We start from the raw sequence: 19157 nt of genomic DNA on the forward strand, positions 1-19157 counted from the left end.
CAGAGGCAAGGCCCCTCCTGGTTTTGGCAGACCCTTCCTGTTATTGGTTTGCCTATCCCTTTGGAAAGGTGAATTTGCTTGGAAGGGAGGAGACTGGCAAGGAAGGCATTTGGTTTTTTCAAGGAGCGACTCAAACATAGAATCATAGAATAGTAGGGTTGGAAGGGGCCTATAAGACCATTGAGTCCAACCCCTTGCTCAATGCAGGAATCCAAGTCAGAGCATCCCCGACAGATGGCTGTCCAGCCTTATCTTGAATGCCTCCAGCGTGGGAGAGGCCACCACCTCCCTAGGAAATCGGTTCCATTGTCGTATTGCTTTAACAGTCAGGAAGTTTTTCCTGATGTTCAGCCGGAATCTGGCTTCCTGTAACTTGAGCCCGTTATTCTGTGTTCTGCATCAGAACCTTTTTGTTTTTTTGCGGTGCCAGAGGGAGAAGGGGAGGGTAAGATTCCCTGAGATACTCAGAAATACCAAATGCTTTCCAATTGGAGGTGAAGGGAGACAGTGATGTGCTGACACAGTAGTACACCTACTCCGTCCCAGAACCGTCCTAATTGTTTGTCAACCTTGCAGGCAACAGACACGAAGATGGAACACAGAGTGACTCGGAAGACCCAGTAGCACCGAAACCAGAGAAGGAGTCAGCCAGCAATGACCATCTGGCCGAGCAAGCCAAGCTCCAGCGCCAAATTCGGCGTGACCCCCAGGAAATGCTCCACAACCAGCAGGCCTTTGTCATAGAGTTTTTCGATGATGACACGCCTCGGAAGAAGAGATCGCAGTCTTTCACGCACAGTGGGCCCTCTGCCCAGAATGATGTGGATCCCACCTTGAAGGCCAAGGTCGAGAAGCGCAAGATTACCGTGCCTGCTGAGAAACCAGGGAGCTCCGTGCCGTCGCCGCATCCGCCCGCCGTTGGAACCAAAGGGCCAAGCAATTCTTTCACCACTCCACGAGCCGGTTCTTTTAAGAGGGAGAAGACGGAGGAACGGATCAGCTCTTCCTCGTCCTCCACGCCAAGGACATCTGTAAAAAATCATGGCAGCGTGGGGAGGAAGTCCAAAATCGCTCAGGATTTTGCTGCCGAGTGTTTACGGGAGAGCTCTCAAGCTGGAAAAGCCAGCCCTGAGAAGCAGGTTCCTGCGCCGGCGCCACTCGCCCCACGGGTTGTAGTGGTACCATCAGCGCCAGAAGCGATCCTGACACCAGCTGTGGATCCTAAGCTGGTCAAAGCTCGGAAACATGAAGAGGAGGACAGCTTGAGTGAAACGGGCACTTATACTATTGAGACAGAGTCGCAAGATAAAGAAGTAGAAGAAGCTCGGAAAATGATTGATCAGGTAAACCTATCGGTCGTAGAAACAGAGAACTGCGTGTGTTTTTCTCCACTCCATAGTTTGCTTAATGGTGACATCAGGGGAACGGCAATAAGACCTGGTGCCAGTATAATGCTTCTGATTGCTAACCGTGTTTAACAGATAAAGAGAGGGCCACAGGATCTCAGAAGCCCTTCTTGGCCCCTGTGTTCTTGCCTATGAATTCTCCTCTCCCTGACATCTGATTAACCATGGCTCATGTTAACCAGGTTCTCTCTTTACCAGGCTTTGAACCCAGGTGGGTTACCTGCAAATCCTTCTTTATGTTGGAAACTCAGGTTAACATTAAGCATGATTAAAGTTGGTGCTGATGGGGCCATTGGGGGGAAGGGAGGACTATCAATTGCCCGTCTGTCTGTGTTGGGCTTGGTGGGTCCCAACTTGCACAGGCATGGCATCAGTGCTGCAGCCATTCTGGAAACTGCTAGAGTTTTTTTGCTCCAAGCTAACAATTCCTCTCAGCCAAGCAATGAATGTTTATTTTTTGATTTGATTTGTTAAGTTTATATTGCACTTTTCCCTCCAAGGAGCCAAAACAATGTACATGATTCTCCTCCCCTCCATTTTAACCTCCCAATAACCGGGTTAGGCCTGGCCCAAAGTCACCCAGTGAGCTTCGTGGCCAAGTAGGGACTAGAACCCGGATCTCCCGAGTCCCAGTCCAACACTCTAACCACTACACCACACTGGCTGTCTCATTGAGGGTTCTTTCATGAATTACCATAGTGGTGCTTTTCATTCCATGATGTTTGTAAGGCCAGGAGCAATATGGATGGGTTCTCCCCACCTGATCAGGAAGGGAGGGCAACAGCGGGCATGTTCTCTTAAACCTTACCATGCCAGTATGAAACAATCTGTTGAAAAGCTGTTCACTTAAATGACTGCTCAAGGCAAATTCTAGGCCCACCTTCCCTAACCCGGTGCCTTCCAGATGTGTTGGACCACAACTCCCATCATTCCCAGCTGATGCTGGCTGGGGATGGTGGGACTTGTAGTTGACGACATTTGGAAGGCACCAGGTTGGGGAAGCATGGCCTAGACAGAGGTACAGATCCTGACTTTGTGGATCGTGAATTCATTATTTTGTTTTAAGCCTCCCCACCCTCTCTTGGGTTTATCAGGTTTTTGGTGTTTTGGAGTCCCCTGAATTTTCCAGAATTTCGTCAGCCTTCCGGCCTGTTATAAAAGGTGAAAAAGACGAACTGGCGCCCCATCATTTGATTAGTGAAAATGGCTCAAGCCCAAAGGTGACGATGATGCAGGTCATTGCTTCCAAAGTGGCCAGCGGACATCACGCAGAGATGCAGGTACAATGAACGTGTGAAGGCTGGTCCTCTTTGGCTCGGGTACATTTCGCGTGTGTGCTTCTAGTCCTCATGGCTCCGAAGAGAGCCATGGAACTGTGTGAGCACGGCCTTGTTAATAACAATCAAACCATTATTCTAAAGCGTTTTCAGAACAAAGTGGTGCACCTTAAATAATGCTAAAGCCCTCCCCCGCGGGTTTGCAATCTAATGGGACTGTCAATCTTGCTAACACTCTGAAGGCAGGGTAGTAACTGAGTTGTTTCCAGAGATTTGGGAACAACACTTCAGTGCCCTTAATAGCTTGTTACCCCCCACCCCACCCCACGTCTTGCAGAAGCAGAATAAATTACATGGCTACCGCTCTGGAAATTAACATAAATAAATCATGTTGTACTTATTTGGCATACTCTCACCTTAACTTCCTGCAAAGTTCATAGATGGTGCCCATATTGATATGAAATCACAGCATATGGCTTTTCTTGGCCTTTTGCAACTTGCATTTGATGGGAGAGCTTTTCTCTTACCATCACTTCCCAAACTATATCCATCCATAGATGGCGGGTTGGATCCAGACTTCCACTCAACAGAGTTCTGCTGGTGCTGGGGGAAGGGGGAATCGGAGAGAATCACTGCCCCAAAGCCTCCGCTGAATCACAGCTGCCTCCATGAACAGAAGGAGTCCTTCTGCGCATGGAGGGGGCAAGTCTGAATCCAGCCCTATAACCTGGCATAGCAGTTCCTCCTGAAAATCTAGCCATAACAAAGGATGCTGATGAGAACAAAATGCCAAGATGTTTCACAGGATGATGAAGGCTCGATGACAATACCATTCTAACTGCGTGGGATTCCCCCTCCTCCCCCCTTCGCAGTTACCGCCTGCGTCTCAAGGTGGACAGAAATGGGTATCCAGATGGGCAAGCCTTGCAGATAGCTATACAGACTCAGGATCTGCTACTGGAGTGGGGGATGCCCACCTGCCGAGCCCCCTCTCTCAGGCTGGTACAGGTAAGCACAGCAGCTGGTGTCATCCTTGCATTGCCAAAGGACTTTACCTAGAAGAGGAAAGTATAAAGTGATTCTGATTCTGTGTCTTCTTCCTGCTGCTTTATGTTAGGGCCAGTATTCTAGACTTAGAACATATTGTTCAAAAAAAGAGATGGTAACTTTTCCAGAAAGTGTTCCCTGCCATATGGGAGAAAATACGGTCTAGCCTTCCCCAACTTGGCACCCTCCCGATCTGTTGGAATGCAACTCCCATGATTATCAGCCAGTATGGCCATTAGCCATGGGGGTTGCAGTCCAACACATCTGGAGGGCACCAGGTTGGGGATGGCTGGTACAGTCCTTAGCAAGCAAAATATATGTGTCAGTAGGTGGATCCTCAGGCATCATATCTAGGGTTGGATCCAACATGGTTGTTCCGCCAATGGAACAGGATTTTTCTGTCTGCTCCCCATCCTTGCAGCCCTCTGGGCGTCCTCCAAATCTGCTCCGGAGGCTTGGGGGACCCACTAGTGCAGATTTGGGAGGTGTGTGGGGGGTTTGCAGGGATGAGTAGAGGATGGGGTAGTCCTGTTGCACCGCAGTATCTGTTCTGCTGGCAAAACAACCGTGTTCAATCCGACCCCTTCTGCCTGGACTATTTTTTTAAATGTTTTTAATTTTGCAAAGATTTCCTTTCATTTTTCTCCTTTAGAAGTTCAGCGCTCCCCTGCTACTATCATAAGGAGGTTGCTAATGAAACTTTAAAATAATATCCTGTCATTTTGTGAACCTTTTCTATTTGTTTTTCCATTTGTCTCCCAGTATCAAGATTCCCTTAGCCCCCACTTTACTTCACCGCCCAAACATACACAGATGAGAGGCTTTAGTCTGTAGCTTTTAATCCATTACTTCACAGGGTCATACAGATGCAAATTCTCAGACTCTCTGTCTACAAAGGAATGCCTTCAGGGCATTCAAATGGGATTTACGAGAGTTGCCCGCCATTTGAAGTGGGAGGCGGTCTGGTTAGCCTAACTTAAGCGGGGGAGGTCCCTCTCTTCTCGTGAGGCCTCTAAGCACAGCTTTTCACTCAAGGCCAATTGGGTAGACCATCTAAGTTCTGCCCCTGCCTTCTCTCTCTTTGCTCTGTGTCTGCATCTAGCATCTATTAGGTCATCTTCCCCAAATCTTGCTGCCTCTTGTTCACTGCTTCTCACGTGGGCGGGGTGGTTAAGGAGGGACCCTCATGCTCAGCCATCTGGATGTTTGTAACCTGAGAAGCACGCCTACTCATATCTGGACTAGCCTGGGAAAACACCTCCCCCATGTCTGACAGTTCTCCTTCGGAATCTGAACTGATATCCAACTCCTTGCACTCAGAAACACTCCTGACACCCAGTTTGAAGACTTGTTGATTCACCTTTTGAAAATGTGTTGGAAAAGGCAAGTGCCCCAACAACAAGGTCATCCCTACAGCAGCAAAGCTACCCACCATTACACAGAGATGAGATATTTCACTGCTGATGCCAGCTCAGGTGTAGCATTAGATCAGTGTTAATTGTGTCTTTTCCCCATTGAGCTTCATGTTATACTCAGCATCTGGAAAGCTGCTAAATGGGATCTCTTCAGCACTACAGGCAAAGAAGGCAAATGTGAGCTTGAATTCACATTTGCAGGGAAGGAGAAACCACTGTCCAGGCTTTTTTCTGCTGCTGTCTTCCCCTCTCAGCTGTTCTTCTCAGCAATTCCCCCTCTCAACTGCTAGGGAAGATTAGCCAAGGGAGGAAACTGAAGATGCTTACAAAAAGAAAGGGCCTGGCCAGTGGCTCCTTCCCCCCAAATATGACTGTAAGACTCTTTCCAGCTTTCTTTACCCATAGGTAGGGAGACTTCAGCATTCAGACAGACAGGGCCAGGCTGCTTTTCATGTAGTAAGTGTAACATGTAACCTAGCTGTTAAGACTTAAAAAGTAAGTGTATATCACACTGCATTGCAACAGACATACAATATTTAAGCTTCCCGTCTTTTAATCATAATAATCTTTTCATCATTCTTAGGAAAGGACTCCAGTTCCAGAGTGGGAGAATCTGAGACCTCTGTGGCGTCACGGACAAGGCGTCTTCTTCCTCCTCTCCCTCCAGGTGACAAATCTGAAAGTCCAACACCAACCATTCTAATTTGTCAAGAGCCTTATTCTGATATTACCCAAAGGAATGCTGCTAATGACCACGGGGCAGAAATCTATGTGGATCCTGCCAGCCGGCTGTTGATTCAGGAAGATTTGGATCCTGATAGCCTCAGTGATGCCAGTAAATCTGATGATGGCTTTGGCTTGGAAAAAGGCAGGAAATGCCATGACGGCACCAAACTGTCTGAGCAGGATCGTGGAAGGGCTGAAAATGGAAAATCCAAAAGCCGTCAGCACACACTGCCGAGGCTTTCAGGTCTGAGACCTTCAAGTGATCCGCTGTCAACATCTTTCTATATTGGCGACGAGGAAGAGGAAGGAGGGGTTCCTTCAAAACTTCCTTCAAGCACCTCTCCTTCTCAGATGGAGAAAGAAGAGGCCCTTTCCAAGGGTGGGAAGCCAGCTGTCAAAGGCATCAGCAACACCTACATCAGCTCAAATGGAAAAATGATTCTTTCGTTACACCAGGGGCTTCCTCTTCCAGAACAAGAAGTTGCAGCCACAAAAGAAATGTCTTCTTTCGTTCGGCAGGAAAGCTTTACCAAAGAGAAATCAAGCAGCGGTGTTCCTCAAAACAGGTTACCGCATATCTCAAGTCACCCTCTGCTTAAAGATCTCGATGTTACACGAGCAAATCGTATGGACTACAATCCGGACACCCACCTCCTCCTTAAAGACACCGAAACTGCTCTGGCAGCACTGGAAGCCAAACTACTCTGCCAAAATCACCAGCTTGATGTTCCAGAAAACACCCCAGGGCAGTTAGAAGACTCCTTATCCGGGGATTCTGATGTGGACACAGCCAGCACCGTCAGCTTGGTGAGTGGCAAAAACCTGCCGACCCACCCACCGAAGCGCAAAACTGGGACGACCTTGCAAAAAGAGAAGTCCTCTTCCACGCCAGCTGTCCAAGACCAGAGTGTTCAACCGAGCGCCCGCGAGAGGCTTTCAGAGAAACGGAAAACTCTTCCCCTCGAGACCGGGAACAAAAGTGAAAATGCGAAACGTTTCCAAGTCAAACGCAGCACGGGGACAGGCGGGTCAGTGGACTACACTGACGATGAACGAAGTGGTGGTCTCCCGTATTTGCCAGCAAGTGAAATAGCCTCCTCCGACCAAGAGCAAAGCACCTCGAGGCCTATCTCGAGGAAGAAGCCTTTCTCGCTGTCCACCAAAGAAGAACACAGCAAAGTGACGGCAACCGTGCAAAAGATTCAACAAGTTCTTACTCGGTCAAATAGTTTATCTACTCCGAGGCCCACGAGAGCCTCCAAGCTTCGCCGTGCCCGGCTGGGAGACACCTCGGATAACGAGAGCGCTGATACCGAGAAAACGGCATCCCTTCACGAAGGAACAGCAGCGCCTCCCAAGCAACCTGTGGAGACCAAGAAGCTATCGAGGCTTGACATCCTCGCCATGCCAAGGAAACGGGCAGGATCTTTCACCGGGCCAAGTGACTCCGAGAGTGCCCCGCCAAGGCCGACGTTCTCTGGGCGCAGCGCAGAGTCGTATTACTCCACCCGAAAGCCGCCCGTGTCAGAAGCCCGAAGTGCTGCTCGGAAAACGGCAGCAGCGGCTGCTGCTTCCAAACAGCCTTTTAGTAGGACACGATCCAGCAGTGTCAAATATTCCTCTTCTTCCAGTGAGTAATTGCATGCTTGCAACTGTCCTCACTTTACCCTTTACTTTGATTCTCCATCCAAAAATTCCAAGCTAAGTGAGGAAATAAGTTGGAGATTAATCTATAAGCCCCTTTGCGACAGAGTCAGACCTCCTTAGTATTTTTAGATTAAGCTCTCAATTTGTAGAACCCATAGAGTATTTCCTCTTCCCTTGGTTCGTATCTCATGGAGAATATCAGTTGTTGTTCTAATGCAGCCTCCGTGTTTAGAAGTATTAATAGCCATCCTCTGTCCCAGGATTTGGTAATTTCCATCACACCTTGCTTGTTAGCTTCCTGAGTTATTTGGTGGGCTGCTGATAAGAGACAGAATGCTGGACTTAGATGGACCTTTGGTTTAATCCAGCAAGGAAATTTTTATGTCTCCTCAGTGCCCTTGTTTTGAATAGCTCTGTGACTTCTTACACCATAGACTTGCTCGCCTTTTCGCTTATGATGAATAAGGATCTTCTCCAAGCAATCGGACAGGGAAACTTGCTAAACAGCAAGACAGTTAGTTAAGTTTCTAGCCACCCATGTGCTATAAAATAACCAACTTAAGATAGGATACCAAATTTTTGCGGGCTAGCAATTTTGTGGATGTATTTGCAAGGTTGTGTTAAATGGGATTTTGTCCTCTGCCTGGGATCGCATCCACTCAAGGAAGGTTTTGTATGTGTATGAGGGGGGCAGGGCAATATGCTCATGAGCCTTTCAGACATTTGCAAGCTGCATGTGCCCATGTTCACCCTGTGCTCATCTCCCACCTTCTGCACTGAGCGCAGGGCAAAATTGCATATCAGGCATTTGTGGAGTGCTGCTCATACTTCTCAGGGGATAATTCCTGTACTTCTTATTTAGTAGAAACACAAATTGAGAATGTAGGAAGCTGTCTTGGCCCGACGTGCCCGTAGAGGAAGAGCTTGGATTATGCAGTTCTTATGAGCAGCCTCTGCTTGTTGCTTGACGATGTGTAAGATGCTTGCCACTCGAACAATTTAAGATTTGCAGATGTCACTGTATATTAATGGTGCTATGTAAATAATACTAAGATGGGCATAGCGGTGGTCATTATGGGCAGCATCCAACGCTGACCGTGTGCCAGCGGGACCCACCATGAGTGCAATGGGAAGCTAGAGGTTCCTAAAGCAACCAGAAACGAGCAGAAGGGAACACTGCTGGCCTGCCCCTTTCTGGAAACTACTGTTTCGGTTTATTTCCAGGGTTGCTTTAGGTAGCAGTCAGTCCTGCTTGGGCAACAGAATGAGCAGAGCTGCAGCAGTAGTATTACTGCACATCATTACTGCATATCAGGCAATGCCCGATGTGCAGTACAGACCATGGTACCCTGTGAATCATTGTTCGGTGATACGGCTGTGTCTCATTGGCCACGAGATCCTCCACCCTAAGCGTGCCCACTCCTTGTTTCAAATGAATTGGTTTTGCCTTCCATTGCTTTGCAGCTGCCAACTAATTGGTTTTAGTGCAGAATTAACATGGGGAATTCTTACCAGTCAGTATATGATTAACATCACTAACATCACTAATTCCTTTGGAGGTGTTGTGGGCTTTGCGCTTCATCTGCGTCGAGCATGCTTTGTAGAACGGCACATAGTGCTTCATCATTCAGCTTCCACTAATGATATACACAAGGATGTCTTTTCTCTTGTGAATGAATAAGTAAACGCAAAACAAAAAGGAAGTTAACATGGATAAGTTTAAACACGGCTCTGTTGCAGTCAAATATTCTTTTTCGGAATGATTACATTCTAATCCAGCCTTCTGCAACCTGGTGCTCTCTAGATGTGTTGGACTACAACTCCCAGAATCCCCCAGCCAGCATGGCTGGCTGGGGGATTCTGGGAGTTGTAGTCCAACTCATCTGAGGGCACCAGGTCAGGGAAAGCTGTCTGATCAAACACAATAGTGTAGAGGCTGAAGCTGAAAAAGTATCTTTTGTAGCTTGTGAAAAGAATGTTCCAGGGAGACAAAATGAGTAGTTCCTGTCCCTTGACTAGCTGTAACCAGGAACATCTGCCTTAGGGCATAAAGGGTGTTGCCTGTTAACTATACTGTAAAATGTACTATGGGAATGTGGCAGGGCAAACCCAGAGGTTCCATAGAAATAATTATGGTTATCTATACCATGAATATAACGTGAGCGATCTCCAAATGGAACTGCCCTTCTGGTTGAAGTTTCTTCCCCGCGCCTCCCTCGCTCAGCTTGTTTACACAGTCGGTGATCCTCAGGTAACGATCCTCATTTGTCTTCTGGTCTTAATTGGCAGGCAAAGCAAGGTGAAAGCAAGGAAAGAGCCCCCGGATAGTTAGGGCTCTCAACTTGCCCCTGTTTTACCTTGAGGTTGATAGCTACATAATGACTTAGCACAGCTGTTGTCTTGGGTCTCCATAGATGTGATGGAGTTCAGGGGAAGAGTAGCGCAGTGGTAACGCACGTGCTTTGCGTCCAGAAGTCCCCAGTTTCAATCTCTGCCACCTCCAGTTAGGGCTTAGAAAGACCCCTGTCTTCTGAAGCCCTGGAGCACAGCCGGCCCTACCATTAGGCAGAGTGAAGCAGTTGCTTCGGGCAGCAGATGCTGGGAGGTGGCAGCAAGGGATTGGAGGAGCGAGCTGTGGGCTGAGTGGCCAGTCCTTTGCCCCCTAAGCTAGCCTGCTGCCTTCAGGTGCGGGGAAGGCTGCTGTCCCATGGCCAATCTTGAATCAAGATTCAGCTGCCAGCCCATTCAGTTTTTGAACATGGAATGGGAAGGGAAGCCACATCTTGTTCTTTGCCTCTGGCAGCAAAATGTCTGGGGATGGCCCTGCCCTGGATTGCCACTGCCAGTCGGTGCAGACAATAGTGACCTAGATGAACCAATGGCCTGATTGAGTATAAAGCAGCTTCCAGTGTTGTAGAACATAAGCAAGCAAATCCTAAGCTGTATGGGGGTGTTCCATAGCAAGTGAAAAAGTGTGTGTTGATTAAAAGATAATGCCTGTCAAATGTTTTTAAACTCTGGCCCTGTTTTAAACTTACTGTACCTCCTGAACTCCACAATCTGTCAGCAGCCACCTCTCTGGCGGAGGAATGCTCAGAATTCTTGTAGGCAGCTGCAGATATACAGTTCACTGTGGCGTGTGTACGGATTTGTGGACTGGGGCGCTAATCCAGTGCTGGCATTAGAAGAAAAGTAGAACAGGGCAACTCAGACTCCCTTGTAAAACCAACCAGACAGGAAATGAGGTTACGTCACACAAAGTTGTGTATGGAGTTGGCTTAGGTGGTCTTAAATTTTGGATTAGACAAATCCATGGAGATAGATCTATCAGTGGCTAAATCATGACGGCCAGGCGGGCCCTCCATATTCAGAGGCAAGAGGCTCAGTAGGTGAGCGCTATTGCGTTCATGCCCTATTTGTGGGCTTCCTGGAGGCCTCCGGTTTGCCAATGTGGGAAGGAGGATACTGGAGCAGTCGTGGTGCAGCTGGGTAACTTTAGACCCTGGACTTCGTGGTCTTACGGGTCGGGCACCCTTTAGATGGCCAGTGGTATTGCTTCAGTTGTGAAGCACACAACTGACATTTCTTTTCTAATCTCTCCACCGCTATTGTTTATTTAATAATTTATTTATTACATTTCTATACTGCCCCATAGCCGAAGCTCTCTGGGCAGTTTACAAAGATTAAAAATCATTAAAAATAAAGCATACAAAATTTTAAAAAACATTTACATAAAAACACACAGACAGACAGTACACACGGAGACAACATAGATCTGAAACAACTTTGAACGATTGGCCATAACCATGAGACAAATCCAGGACCTGATTAAAACTCATTATATGCTGCCACATGCCTGAGAGAAGAGAAAGATCTTGACCTGGTGCTGAAAAGATAACAATGTTTGCACCGAGTGGGCCTTGTCGGCGAGATCATTCCACAATTTGGGGGCCACGACTGAGAAGGCCCTCTCCTTTGTTGCTGCCTTCCGAGCCTCCCTTGGAGGAGGCACCCAGAGGAAGGCCTTAGATGCTGAATGTGGTTTATGGGTAGGTTCATGTTTCACAACTGCTTCTATATTCCTGATCTGTTAGAGAAAATAAACAAACAAAACCGTTTGTTTGGCCTTGAGTGCCATTTTCTTGGTAGAAAGGTGATGTACAAATCAATACATCCATCCATACAAAAACTGTTTGCCATGCCGTATTTAAAAAAAGAAAAAGCAGTACTCTGAGCATGTGCAGTTTTACATTTAAACTCACTTAAATCATGACTACAGGAATAAAATGGATGTTAGTTTTGCTGCCCTGATGCAAAACACATTTACTTGGGAATAAGCACTCTTTTGTTGTAGAAAAGAATAATGTATTCTTAAAGTAAATAAAACAAGCATCTGTAACCATGCCTGCCCACTGACTGTCAAATGCTTTTAAAAAAATAAGTAGAAAGATAGGATGCTGTGATGACCATTGTCAGCTCCAATGAGTCCCTGTATGCCCATCCAGACCAGGTGCTGATGCCAGGCCTGTTTGCCAGTGTTTCCATCACCTGTGGTCCACCTCTTAGTGGTCATATGGGCCCCACCTGGGTCCCAGTGTTCAGCCCTAGCTGCACCACTGTGGACTAGATGGAACTTTGGCCTGACCTTGCAGGGCTCTTCTTGTGTTATTCGGAGCTTTTGTGGCCAAAAGCTCCCAGATGTTCTCTACCTCTCTGTTACTCCCATAGTTAGTGTAGTGGCTTTGCTGCCATGTAGACCTCTGCTGCTGGGAGAAAATGGCGTCTGGTTCCTCCTGATCCAAGATCCACCTCCAGAGTTCTACCACCATGAAGTTTGAGAACTAGTGGATCAAGGATAATGCTGCTGATGCAAACACCTCTTTACGCAGCCTGGGGTATTCCTGAGTGTGTAAACAAGCCACCTCTTTCTGCTGTCCTCATCTCCGAGGTGCTTACCCGGGTTTGGAAATGAACCCGTCCAAACAGAAAGTTTGATAAGGAGGAGTCTTAACCTGCTTAATGGTTTCTCCTGGGGGCCTTCTGTGCATGTTGAAATTCATCACACATTAGAAAACTCCTACAATGGAAGCTGCTTGCAAATTAACAGGAGAGTCACTGGTAGTGTCTGCCATGTAGGAATGTTGTAATGTGTGGGGTAAGCCACAGTCAGCAATTAATCGAACACATTTTGTCACAATTAGGATAATAATCATCATCATCCATCAGTCTCATCTGTTGTGTCTAATTAATTTGTGGTAATAGAGGGTACATAAAGATGACCATTTTGTACCATGCATTTCATCACACATCGGCACCTGATCTGTGGTAAACTTATCCTTGCTGCTTGGCAGGTTGCTACAGATTAGCCCACCCTTCCCTAGCCTGGTTGGTGGATGCTGGGAGTTGTAGTCCCACACATCTAGATGGCGCCAGGTTGGGGAAGGCTGGATTTAGCCCATAGCAGATGAACAAACTACTACAGTGGGAACTATCTTCCTAGATTGTAGCTTGGTTGTCTGCATCCTTGTAGCCTTATTCATGTGATGGCTTGCCTGGCCTTCCCCAACCGGGTGCCCTCCAGAGGTTTTGGACTACAACTCCCAGGATACCTGACCATTGGGGTTGATGGGAGTTGAAATCCAAAACATATGGAGGGTACCAGGTTGGAGAAGGCTAGGCTAGCAAAAGAATAAAGTGGACTGGGGTTGTGCTGCAGACCCCACCCCAACATCACGTGCTCCTCTCTCAGCTCCAAGGCGCCCCCCCCCCCATTTCTGCCCACTAGGCGAAAGTCTGAATGGGGAGCTACCTGCACTCATAAAGGCTCCTCCGCACATTCAGAAGATCAGGGGGACTGAGCCAAATGGGTGCATGATGTCAGGGATGTGGCCAAATGGTTTCATCCTCCACGTGGAGGACTAGCACCTTATGGGGGCTCCTGTCAAGCAGTGATGAGAACATTACCACAGATCAGGTGCAGATGTGTGATAAAATATATGGTAAAAGGGACATCTGCATCTACCAACAGTTGAAACATGGGCCATTCAATTTTAACTATCAGAAGTTTTTTCCATTTGGTGGTATGCACAGAAGTTTCCTTGCCCCTTCTCTCCTTCTTGGGCCGTTTTGTATTCGCATTTGTTTTCTGCCTTTATATAGCCAGTCTGAAAGTCCTTTCTCCACTTTTCTTCTCCTTCACCTTCTCCTTCACCACCGTCTGAAACCAATTCATTTCTTATAAGCTTCAAGGAGGCGACAGCCAGGCTCAGATTATACTTCCACCTCGGAGGAGGAGTACGGTTCAAACCACAGCTCCCCTAAACACAAACGCTCCCATACTTCAACAGCCACCCAGACGCCCAGGACCCGAGGCTCCGGGTTGAATAAACCGAAGCACAGCAACAGCAAAGAGACGGAAGATGAAGACTACGACGAACACGATCCGTACAACTTCATTGCGCAGACTGCAGAGATTGCAGAAATTGCCAGGTGAGACGGCCTTGGCGGTATTTTGAGCAGTGGACCAAACCACTGTGTGTGATCCAGCAGGTGGTGGTGAAGCGGTCAGGTGAGGAGCGACATGGGATGAGTTAAAAAAACGATAGCCGTGTGGTATTTAAAAAAGTTCGCCTTCCCTCTTGCCGCGTTTTAGATGCTCAGTAAAGACCCAGGCTCAGTTCTGTTGCTGAATGTTTAGTTTGGCCCTGGGTGGCCTCGGATACGTTGCTGTTCCTCTGCCTGAACTGTGCCACAGGGTTTTTGTGAGGATAAATGAGGCAAGGTGTGACAAATACTATGTTCAGTGAAGTAATTATTACTGTAGTAATTATAGTGCTGTAGTTTATTAACAGTAATGATATAGCTACTCATTGTGGCCTTTGCTGCAAGAAGAAAATGAAAGGTAAAGCAGTGTGAAGTGAAAGGTAAAGCAGGTGTGGGAAAGCAAAATAACTTAAATCAGTAACAACTGCTCTACACAGGAATGGTAACATAATGAATCAGCATCGTAGATACACATATTAGTCTCTGGGTCAAACTACACGTTACATTACTCCAACCTGCTCCCCTTCAGACGTGTTGACAACTCTAAATAGCCACTGTGGGGACCCTGAGCAGCATTGGGGTTGTGATTTAGCCCTCCCTGCCACAGTCCTGATGAAAATGGTTCCCCACCCCAACTTCCTATTAGCTCTACAAGGGAAACAATTCCAGGGGCGAATAGCAGTTTCACGGAGGGATGCTTATTGGGACCTTGGTGTGTGTGAGGGAAGTTAAGTCCTTACTCCTCCATACACATAGCAGTTCCAGTTCTGTGGAGGCCATCTGCATAGCAGCTATTTAGGGCATGATCCTATGCATGTTTGGACAGAAAAAAGTCCTACAACTCCCAGCATTCCTCAGCCAGCATGGCTGGCAGGGGAATGCTGGGAGTTGTAGGACTTTATTCTGTCTAAACATGTATAGGAGTGTGCCGTGAAATATTTAAACGAGGGGTAGGCAACCTTTTGGCCTCAGGGCACATTTGGAAATTTGAGAAACTGTCCTGGGCACAACTATAAAATGCGTGAGCATCGCTGGTCACAGGGGACAAGTAACTTGCCCAGAGGCATTCTTGGGAAATTAAGATGGCAGCAGGCAGGGGCTTTCACTTCGCTTTGAAGCAATCCCAGATGCCGGTAAAAAAAAAAATGAAATATTTTTAAAATAAAAATTGGGAGGAGTAGGATGTCACAGTGGGCACCAAAGGAGGTGTCTGGGGACACATTGGCACCCACAGACACTGCATTGCCCATCTCTGGTTTAAACTATGCATGTTAACTGCATGCATCCAATTAATGTGAGATGCAGTTTCACCCTCCATATCCAGGGAGGAGCAAAGGGTCTGTGTGTGTGGGCAAAAGGCTCCTCCGAACTGGGCTAAAGAGGACTCTAAGGACTACCAGATTTATCGTATACTCTATGAGAGCCTAAGCTTTCGTAGGACAGCTGGAAATGGTTTGACAGATGCAATGCCCTTCATGGTGAAGGTGCATATTTTTGTCCCCACTGTCACCTCTGATATAACAAGTTTTTTTTTAAAAATCTAAAAAACTGTTTACCAGAAGCAAAGATGGGATGAGTGTACAGACTACAAACAAGGATCCTTTTTTTTTTTGGTCAAACTGCTTTCAACGTTGGGAGTGGAAGGAATGGAATATTTGCAGTCCTTTGGAGCAAAGAGTATAATGGTGTAAGTTATCAGTTCCAAATCATGGGGAGGATTCAGCTGAATGCACATAGAATCCCCCGTCAGACCTTCCTGCTTAAGACTGGAAGGTTGGGGTTGGAGTGAGAGGTGGGGGGGGGGCAGTTCATGCACCTCCCTACACACTTAATTCTATGAATGCCCAAATAAGGCTGTATTTCCCCCCCCCCACACACACACACACACATTCACATCTGTAATAGGAGAATAATAATATTGGCCTTTGTTACAAGGGGGCAGGAGACTGTAGCTCAGTGGCAGAACACCTGCTTGGTGTGCACAAGACTCCAGGTTCAACCCCTGGCATCTCTAGTGAAAGGAACAGGTAGCATATTATGGGAAAGACCCTCACCCGAGTTCCTGAAGAGCAGCCACCAGTCACAGTAGGCAATACTGGGTTATTAGATAGATAAGTGGTCTGACTCCCTACAAGGCAGACTCCTGTGCTAAAACGGGGATGGGCAGCGTCTGGAGATCCACAGAGCCCCATGCAGTCCACAGGGCGCCCCCCTCCCCAAAGGGCTGACCCTGTGCCGTAGCACTGCAGAGTGCTACAGTGGTTAAATTTTGCTTGTTTCCACGTGAAATTTGGTCCTTTGGGTGCTCCGTAGCCACTATGGATGCTATTTGGGGGGTTAAAAGTTTTAAAATAAAAATTCTTAACTTCGGGGTGGGTGGGTTGGGGCCGGTGCAGGCTGCACGCTGCCTGCAAGCTGCCCGCGAGCTGCCCACTATGGATGCCATTTGGGGGGTTAAAAGTTTTAAAATAAAAATTCTTAACTTCGGGGTGGGTGGGTTGGGGCCGGTGCAGGCTGCACGCTGCCTGCAAGCTGCCCGCGAGCTGCCCACTATGGATGCCATTTGGGGGGTTAAAAGTTTTAAAATAAAAATTCTTAACTTCGGGGTGGGTGGGTTGGGGCCGGTGCAGGCTGCACGCTGCCTGCAAGCTGCCCGCGAGCTGCCCACTATGGATGCCATTTGGGGGGTTAAAAGTTTTAAAGTAAAAATTCTTAACTTCGGGGTGGGTGGGTTGGGGCCGGTGCAGGCTGCACGCTGCCCGCGAGCTGCCCGCCCCCTCTTCTAAAATCTTTTGTTTTGATTTGATTTTAACATACTTCTGTACCACTTCTCATGCAGAACCTATCCAGGCACTGTACGATAAAAATAAAAATACACATTACACGAAAACATGAAATAAACATTACGCTAATATATGAGGTTGTTGTAAGGCTTGCTGGGATAATTTTCAGTTCTCTGAGCACTGTAATAATGCTAAGTAATGTTGCTAGAGTTTTCCTTTAAAAAAATACAAATCAAAAGTGTTTGAAGTTTATGTTGCTGTAATTATGGGAAGCCTTCTGAAAGTGTTGCGTTATGAAATCGTGCAATTGCAGTTGAAGAAATCTGGCAGTCGGTTTATTCGGCATTGTATACTTGAGAAAGGCACAGCTGGATGTTGAAGGAATGGCAGCTTTTGGGGAACTTGAGCATTACACAGGGCTCAGTGTGCTGTAACTTATTTCAGCTTAAGAAGCCAGCTCGTGCCTTATACTTCGTCAGTCTTCCTAGATCTCCCACAAACCTCCACTGCCCTACGTTTAAAAAAAACCTTTTCCATTTCAGGAATGTTACATGCTGAAAGGTTAAAGACATTTTGCATCTCTCAGCATACAACCAAAGCAGAGAAATATGGCATTGCTTCCTAGAAGAAATCCATGTTATCACAAGCACTTTAGAGACCACGAAAACTCAAGTTGGAGGCTTGCCTGGGATTAGTTTGGTGTTGGGGGCAGAAAATGCTCAGTTGGATTTTGCAAGGCGGCTGCCCCATAACTGCAGTTTTTGGCTTCCACCTCTGTTGTGGCTTCTGAATTAACAGGGGGAGACAGTCTAGAATAGCAAGTGAGAGTTCAAAGGGAAAGTTTCCCCTGTTGTTTACGCTGGGCTTAATCACGTAACTGAAGCATTAGAAGAGACTGCTGCAGCTCCAGACAAGCCTAGTTGCTCAATTAGTCATGCAGTTCTAAATATTGCTTCACTTAGTTCGGTCGCGTGTTCCTTTTAGTTTCCAAGGAGACTGCTGAAAAATATTTGGGTAACCCACATGTGTTTGTGCAGAATCTTGGTCACCGCATAAAAAAGTAGGGCTGCAACTTCAATCTGTATGACAGGTAGATTAATCAACTAAAGTTTTAGTTGATCAATTTGCAGGGGGTAATTTTAACCAATGAGGACAAATTTTCATCAATGAAGCTGAAAATTAAAGGCACAGTTGTTTAACTTTACAAACGATTTTGCTCCTGCTGTGCCACACTAATCAGGAATATAAAAAAGAAACAAAGATGGCCTCTTCTAATAATGAGTGGTAGTTTTTGTTTATCAGATTGTAAGTTACCTTATACTTCAGTATCTCAGAAAGGCACCATATTGAGGTTTTGGGAAATGCATTACATTATTTACATTAATTAGTTAATGAATGGGTTAAAAATAATTGCTAATCAATGAAAACTCATTTAATCATTTGACAGTCCTTATTAAAAAGCATCCTGGCAATTAAACCTACAGAAGTAGAAGTTTTTAATGTGGAACAGTGCAAATGGAACCAGGGCTCACAGGGATGTCGCATCGGCACTTTAGTGTTAGCAGGGATGCGCTGCCTTCAGAATTCCTTGTTCCTTCCTAGCTTAGCTGCAATCCTCCCAGCAGATGTAGGGGAAATAAATTGTCCCTGCAACAGTATATTGTTCCCTGTTTAAAGTGTTTTGCAAAGGCTTGGTCTTGAATAGGCAATTAAGATCCATTAACTTCACAAAAGACCTGCTCCTAGCAGATGGAAACTCCTAGAACTGGTTTGGTGATATGGATCAACACAGCTTGCCTGAAGTTCTGGACTTGCCTTGGGGGACTTGGCTATGGGGACCGTCATGATAAGCACCTGCACTTCGCAATTTACCATGACACCATTAGTGATTGCACAATAAAAGCCTTGTCTAGAAGCACCCGGAGTCCAAATCCTGGGGGGAGGATTCAGCTGAATGCACATAGAATCCCCCTTTAGACCTTCCTGCTGAAGACAGAAAGGTTGACGTTGGAGCGGGCAGGGCTAGTTCATGCACCTTGAGCTCCCTACACACCTAATTGTAGGAATTGCAATTAAGGCTGTGCTCTTCCCCCTCCCCTTATACACCCACCCTCTAATATAACATTATTGATCTATGTTACATTGGGGCAGGGGACCGTAGCTCAGTGCTAGAACACGTGCTTGATGTGCACAGGGTCCCAGGTTCAATCCCTGGCATCTCCAAGTAAAGGATGGGAAAGGCCCTCACCTGAGATCCTGAAGAGCATGGGATCTTGAGTTAAAGGATCAGGCAGCATGTTTGGGGAAAGACTT

At 46.9% G+C, this 19157-nt stretch overlaps 1 protein-coding gene across 1 annotated transcript in view; it reads left to right on the top strand.

Moving 5' to 3' along the window:
• CEP170B (centrosomal protein 170B) overlaps positions 1–19157 on the top strand; it is a 116525-nt gene that overhangs the window by 75096 nt on the left and 22272 nt on the right. Inside the window, exons 9-13 of the mRNA XM_084837478.1 lie at positions 577–1343; positions 2501–2686; positions 3556–3691; positions 5729–7501; positions 13761–14007. Coding sequence (XP_084693604.1) covers positions 577–1343; positions 2501–2686; positions 3556–3691; positions 5729–7501; positions 13761–14007 — 3109 coding nt within the window. The remainder of the gene's footprint in view (positions 1–576; positions 1344–2500; positions 2687–3555; positions 3692–5728; positions 7502–13760; positions 14008–19157) is intronic.

This window comes from Heloderma suspectum, chromosome 1 (assembly GCF_057233095.1).
Source record: "Heloderma suspectum isolate Gila_16-S chromosome 1, 16-S_ref, whole genome shotgun sequence".
NCBI classification, from domain to species: Eukaryota; Metazoa; Chordata; class Lepidosauria; order Squamata; family Helodermatidae; genus Heloderma; species Heloderma suspectum.